Source organism: Pholis gunnellus (assembly GCF_910591455.1).
Source record: "Pholis gunnellus genome assembly, chromosome: 23".
Taxonomy (NCBI): domain Eukaryota; kingdom Metazoa; phylum Chordata; class Actinopteri; order Perciformes; family Pholidae; genus Pholis; species Pholis gunnellus.
In genome coordinates this window covers 14,192,437-14,199,706 of record NC_136550.1, presented here as the reverse complement: position 1 = coordinate 14,199,706, position 7,270 = coordinate 14,192,437, and the positions used below count along the sequence as shown (strand labels likewise).

General features: G+C 44.1%; 1 protein-coding gene across 1 annotated transcript; it reads left to right on the top strand.

The window, feature by feature from the left end:
- Window positions 1–2,952: 2,952 nt before the first annotated feature.
- cd248a (CD248 molecule, endosialin a) lies at window positions 2,953–6,949 on the top strand. The gene has a single exon (XM_079185255.1). It carries the CDS (start codon window positions 3,127–3,129, stop codon window positions 5,467–5,469), a length of 2,343 nt encoding a protein of 780 aa, XP_079041381.1. The 5' UTR covers window positions 2,953–3,126; the 3' UTR covers window positions 5,470–6,949.
- Window positions 6,950–7,270: the final 321 nt, after the last annotated feature.

The window sequence follows — 7,270 nt, the reverse complement described above, 5'->3', positions numbered from 1 at the left end:
TTATACTTCCATTGCAATACTCTTTTTATAGGAATAGGCACCGAAACAAAAAACAATGTTTGTGTTTGATTCATAAGTAGAACAACTTGACACACACTGCTGAGCTGCATCTCATTGACCCTCAGGTCCCCAGCCTTCAGATCATGTAGACCTCTTCTATGTAGCATGTAATGTTGAGCTGCTTCATTCCCCTAAAAAAACAAAAATGTCTATGGTAGGGTGGAAGAGGTCAACGGTCAGCACTCAGGAAGGTTTGTTATTGGTAAACAGCTCAAATTCACAAAGTTGAACTCAATGGGTAAGATTTTCCTTTGCCTCCACATGTAAGTCTGCTGATTGCAGCCATTTTATTAATGACATGTTTTCCTTTTAAAATGTAAATGCCTATTTAATTTAACAGTAAAATCCAAATGTCTCAAATGCATTTTAATAGAAAGTGCTGTTCAAGAATTTTGATCAATTATGACGTAATTTGTTAAAACAGCTGCGTATAATATCATCTGTGGCTTTGGAGGAGCTTTGTCAAGTCTGAAAGAACATTTTAACTCATTTACGTCAGAAAGCCTCCACTACAAATGTATGGGCCTTGCATTTTGAAAGATGTGGCGCTGATGACAACACCCTAGGTTGCATTGTGGGAGGTGTAGGATCCAGTGTTTTCAGAGCTTGACCTAGGGACTAGAAGTCAGGCCTCAGTTAACACCAATCTATTTTAAATCTGACTCTTTTACAGTAGGGACCCCAAGTTTAGGAAAATACAACACTAAATCAAATGCTATTTAAGTCAGTGATTCTCAACTGGTGGCTCGCGGGCCTTTGCCTGACAAGAAAAAAAAAGTTGTGATTTTATTTTGAAGGGTATTTTTTATGCAGGGGAATTACTCCAGCATTTACGGCACTTGTTCAGCAGTGCAGGAAAAACACCGACCAATGCGTTGTGAATCACATCACGTGATGCAGCTCAGCCAATCAAATATGGGTATTCTGACAAGTTTCCTGACTCAAGTGAGACGTACGCACACCGTGACACACGGGGGAGAGACGAGGAAACAGACAGCGGAGCAGGACTGTTGTAGTGTGAGCTGAGAAAGTCAAATCATAGAAGAATTTCCAAAAGAGAAAAATGTCCAGAGAGACCAGTCATTAGACTCTGACTGGACAGACTCACACAGGTGAATTCCTCCCACACTAACTTCTCTTTTTACAAGATGAGAAAAACATAATATTGTGACTTTTTCACTTCACCCTGAATGAACTGAATATAAAGCTGCAGGACAATTCAGTGAAAATAACTTTTCTAAAATGAATTCTGTTACGTCATTTATTTTTTAATCCAGACATTATTTTACTTGAAACGAGAAGAACATTTATTTATGTATTTCTATGTATTGTTTATAATCCATCCAGTTACATTTCAAATATAATTGATGTTTACTTTCTTTATTTGATTTGACAGTTGTTGACTACACAGAGACGTTACTACTACTACTTGAATATAGATATACCCAAATATATATATATATATATATATATATTTGGGTCGCGGCTTGTCATTATGGGGTGATGGTGGGTCCCGCAGCCAGACCAGTTGAGAACCACTAATTTAAGCAGTTTTAAGATTAACAAGAGAAGACTATGAATCTGCCAAACATTCACTGCCAGCTTTCAGTACTTTTTATGCACAAACTAAGGGCTAACTAATTGTGGATAATTGTCCTGCCTACCTACATGCATTAACTGTACTTTAGCTTCAGGTGCTCTTTAACTTTACACCACTCTAACATTGAGGTGCATACTAAACAGCATGGGCTCTCAAACAACAGTCAGCTGGATTTATAACAGACTCACAGGACTCCTGCTACTGCCCCCCACACCCCACAACCCCCATTCCCGAACCTCCTCTCCCAGATGCACATATACACATGCATATATACTTCCCTTCAACATTCCCCGTTTAGAAACATAAGTCTCCATTTCACAGCAAAGCGGCTTTGTTTTCACAGTAAACCCAGAGGCCCTCTTCCTCCACACCGGTGACCTCAACAACTTTCCCTACTTCCCCATCACAATCTGAGAGTTATTAGCATGGAGAGGAGCGTTGTTGTTTTTAATGGAGCTGCAGACCTTTTGTGCAGGAACCAGTATCTTCTTTCTGGCTTAGGGTTTTGTTGTTAGTGGAGGGTGCCAGATGTGTGGAAATATACAGATGACAAAGATCAAGCTTTTCATCTCACCCCTCTGAACATCACTTTTGTCATCAACACACTGTGTGAACTTTAAAATATATGTTGGAAAACCTCTACTTGCGCTGTATCAAATAAAATGAAGCAGACAAAACACATACTGTCAAAAGGGTTGAACTCCATAGAAGGTGTGCATGTTATTAAGAATGTGCTGCTCTAAGTCATACTGAATAAAAAGATGTGAGAAATGATTCACAAAGGGAGACGGAGGAGTTCAAGGCCAGATGATCATTGGGGACAGAAGATCATTGATTTATTGCTGGAAAGATTGCATCTGTTCAAGTTATTATTCAGTCTCATTTGAGTCGTTAAAGATAAGAAAACGTTTTGTGCCACAAGTTGATGTTCATGAATGTGTCTGTGTGTGTATGCATGTGCGGGTAAATGGCAGAGTACCAAACTATGTCAGTGAACAGGGCTTATGAAAACCATATGACATGCTCTGAAAAAGAAAGAAATGCACAGTTCCCTGCACCTCCCCCCCATTCTGACACACGCATCCACAAAGCCCCCCCTTCCAAAAACATACAGTCCTCCACTCCCTCCCTCTCTCCTCTTCTGCCCACACGCCTTCTAGCTATACCTCCCTCCCTCTATCCTCCCTTTCCTTTTCTCCCCTCCTTCCCTGTTCTCTCTCTGAAATCTTGGGACAATCTGCATGCACTCAACTCCAGCACAGATCTGTTTCAGCAAGGCAGAGTAATGAGCACAGCCAGACAGTAAAAAAAGGGGTTCAAATGAAGGGAGAACGGTTCAGCTAGACAACAAAAGTGGGCCAAGAGAGAGAGAGAGCCACGGCTGAAAGAAAACTTTGAAAGCAGGGAGACAAGTCAGGGTGAGAGACAGGCGGAGAGTGAAGAGATATATTCAGTTCTAAAAAAAAATGTGCTCCCTGGTGAGCAGTGCTGCTGCGCTTCTTTTGACTTCCCTGCTGGCTTTGCTGTTTGGACTTTCTTTGGTCCTGGGTCAGGATTTAAGAGAGAAGGACGCACTATGCAATGCGGACGGCTGCTTTGTGGTCTACTTCCAACGCAAGACCTTCCTGGACTCATGGAGGGCCTGCAAGGAAAAAGGTGGCAACCTAGCTACCATTAAACGCAGGGAGGATGCCGCCACTATTGCCTCTCTCTTCTCCAATGTGGACTTAAGCCTCTCGCACACCAGCGTCCGGGTATGGATTGGCCTGCAGCGCCAACCTCGCCAGTGTACCACCACACGCCCATTGCGGGGTTTCTCTTGGACTACCGGTGACCAGGACACAGAGTATACCAACTGGCAGAAAGAGGACTCCCCTAATATGTGTTCGGTGCCACGCTGTGTGGTTATGGACTACAGCATTCAGGAGCAGAATGATAACTTCAAATGGCTGGATGGTTCTTGCTCAGTCTCTGTAGATGGTTATCTTTGTCATTATACCTATACAGGAATGTGTCCAGCCTTGTGGAGTGAAGGGGCAGGCAATGCCCTCTACACTACACCATTTAACCTTCTAAGCACCCTGCTGACCCATTTACCCTTTGGATCTGTTGCTACTGTTCCCTGCCCTGCAGGCACCAAGGAGGAACAGTCGGTTTTGTGTATGCTGAAGGAAGACGGCTCAGTGGGGTGGTCAAGAGACTCCCCCCTCTGCTCCGATCCCCCTATATCACACAACTGGTGTGACCAGGATAATGGTGGATGTGAGCATTTTTGCAGGCCGGCCGGTGCTCATGTCTACTGTGAGTGTGCCGATGGGTATCAACTTGGAGAGGATGGGCAGAACTGTGAGTTGTCTGACGTTTGTCAAGGGGCCCCCTGCGAGTTTGAGTGCCTGCCCCTCACAGATGGGTACCGTTGTGCCTGCCCTGAAGGATACATGCTTGCACCAGATGAACGTGGCTGTCTGGATGTAGACGAGTGCCTCCAGAGTCCTTGTGAGCAGCTTTGTGTGAATGCTCCGGGGACATTTGAATGTCGATGTCGGGAGGGTTACCATCCGGATGATGAGGGTGGGTGTGAGGAAATAGATGAGTGTGTAAATGACCCGTGTGAACACGCTTGTGAGAACACTCAAGGCTCTCATATCTGCCACTGCCATCTGGGTTTTTCTCCAGTGCCTGAGGACCTCAGCCGATGCCAAGACACCGACGAGTGCCAGATCCCCGGGACCTGTGAGAAGATGTGTGTGAATTATGAGGGTGGATTTGAGTGCTACTGTGAGGAAGGCTATGAACTCATGTCTGATCACTATTCATGCCGCAAGAGAGGGGAAGGAATTGACCAATCTGCTGTCACCCCTCCTTTTGCTTGGGTCACTCACCAGCCTGGACCTGTATGGGACCCTGTGGACTATGAATGGAACCCACAGCAGAGCCACACTGACTGGCCTACAGAGGAGGAGCAATCTCTGGACTGGCTGACTGACCCACCCAGAGCTTTGGATTCTGATGTAATTTGGGTCACCAGTGCCCCTCAGGAGGAGCTGGTCTTTGATTTGGCACTGGACCCTCTGACACAGGAGGCTGAGGAAGATGAGGAAGAAATAGACAATGGAGAAGCTGACTGGTTGGAGAGGGGGCAGAGATCTGAGTCTGTGCTGGAACCTTTGCCCACCACCATCTACACCACGCCTCCAGCCACCACCAGCTCCAGCATTATCACAGACTGGTACGAAGACGACGAGGAGGATGAGACCACCACAGCTCTCCCCTTCCTTTCCACTTCAACAATTTCTGAGGGAGCTTGGAATTGGTGGGCGGGGTTCACCACTCCCAGCCAGAAACCAGAAACTCCAGAGGATTCAATCGTAGACCTCAACATGCCTACAGATTCCAGCTATCCCACCGAAGCAGAAAAAGAACACTACCCCCTTAGGGAAAACTCTCAGTTCCCAAAGGAGTTAGGGGAGGAGGAAAAGGACTTTGTGGATGTCACACACCGAGACCCAGCTGTTCCCACACAGCCTACTCCTTCCCAGCCATCCCCGAGCGAGGGTGGAGAGAACGATGACATCCTGAATTCTGTCCAGGAAGACAAGGGGCAGAGCAGCACTTGGCTGCTGGTGGGCCTCCTTGTGCCCATCTGCATCTTCATTGTAGTAATGGTGGCGCTTGGCATTGTCTACTGCACTCGCTGTGCTGTTCATTCACGCAACAAGAATGCCACTGACTGCTACCACTGGATCTCTGGAGCTCATGATAAACAGGGAGCTCCTAACCCCTCAGCAGGGGTCAAGACCCATGTTTAAACAGAGAGGAGAGAAGCTGACATTTACATAAACAGATCCTGCATCAGAGGTAAGCAGGGGTGAATAATGGACCTGGTAAGGTGCAAACCTTTTTGACAGTGGAGCTGTACTCTTTGAACACATGTGGATACTGTTAAATATTAATAAATACATGTTTGGAAGGGACATTAACAACCACTGACCTCTTTTGGGATGGGGTTGCTATGTGGTACAAACTGCTTTGATATTTCATACACTGACCACACAACACAAGATCTGATTGCTTCATCATTGCACTAGGCTGCATTATTATGAAATGTTAGTGTTTTCATAAGAAATGTAAAAAGTCTGCTCATATCAGAGAGTAATGTGTGTAGTCATTTATTCCTTTTCAACATTTCACAGCTGCAGCCACATCCTGCAAAGAGCCTTGAACATTTATGTACTAATGGCAAAACATTCTGCTTTATTTTGGTAGCAAAACTTTACTATGAGGTCTGTTCCATGCAAAATCCTCAGGCTCAGTTCATTTCAATAGCACATCACTGTAGATAACTGTTACTGTCAACTGTGTCAAAGGGATTTCGATGCATTGTTAGCTCACATCAGCAGTGGGTGAAAGAAGACTGTAAGCAAATATCCGCTCAAGAGTAAAGACATTCTGCAGTCACACGATAGAGCTGGAAGAGCAGTCACTGCGTTGAATGTTTGATAAGAGACCAAAATCTTATTTGTATATAGTGGTGCTTTTGTATTTATGTTTGTTTCATACTTGTTACCAGCCGTTTTATTTAGAACATGTAAAACAATTGTAATAATTCCAAGACATACATTTTTTTTTTCATCCCCATAAAACTGGTGATATGGAATGTCTGTCTGCACATGGGAGTGTTTTTCCTCCACTCATGTCCAGTTTAAGAGCACTTACCTTCCTTTTTTATTTTTGGATAAGAGGTGAACAAGCAGATGTTCACACTGCACAGGGAATGTTGTAGGGGCTGGTGGTTGACATTAGCTTTGGCCTTGCTCATGACATGGCCATCAGTCTCCCATCGTAACCGTGATTGATTAGTACAGCCTCGGAGGTTTTGTCTTAAACCAGCCCTGAAATGTTTCATGGCCTTGTCGGATCAAATCCAGCTGTGTGACACTGCAGTCAGTGCAACACCTTGCAGTTTCGAGTGCAACTTCAGATATTTTACAATTCAAAAAAACAATCATAACTCAGATCTCAGATTCCAAAATTATAATTAACATGGAGTAATAAAGGTACATTGGATTCTTTGGTGAAGTGCTCATTGGATATTAGGGTTGCAAGTCAAATCACACTTGATTTAATGGATTAATGGCTATTTAATGCCCGGTGAAACAAAGTGTCATTCCAAAATGTACACAAGAGTATAATTTGTCTTTGTTTTATAGACTGTGAAATATGAGAAACATCTGATGTTATTTGTTCTGTTACATGTTAAGAAATTGTGAATTAAAAACTATGACAAGAGTTGAGCATCAAAGTGTATTATTGATCTTGGAAATAGTAGTTTGGCAAAAACATTTCTGCACCTGGGGTCCAGGTACTAGCTTTACATGGGGCTTTCAACCTCATCTCACAGTCTTCATGGTGATAGTTCAGCTGCTATCGGACAGAGGTAGGGAACCGCCATCCGCTCAGGAAGACTGTGAAAGGCTTTTGAAAGCTCCAGAAAAAGCTAGTAAGTGGACCTCTAGTTCATATTTTTTTTTGTCAAACATGAAAAGGTTTTCGATGACATCACTGCTCTGGACTTCTGAAACATCTTCCTGATGGATGTAATCCTGTCAT

Coding starts and splice junctions, on each gene's coding strand:
- cd248a (XM_079185255.1), top strand. CDS start 3,127: ATGTGCTCCCTGGTGAGCAGTGCTGCTGCGCTTCTTTTGACTTCCCTG.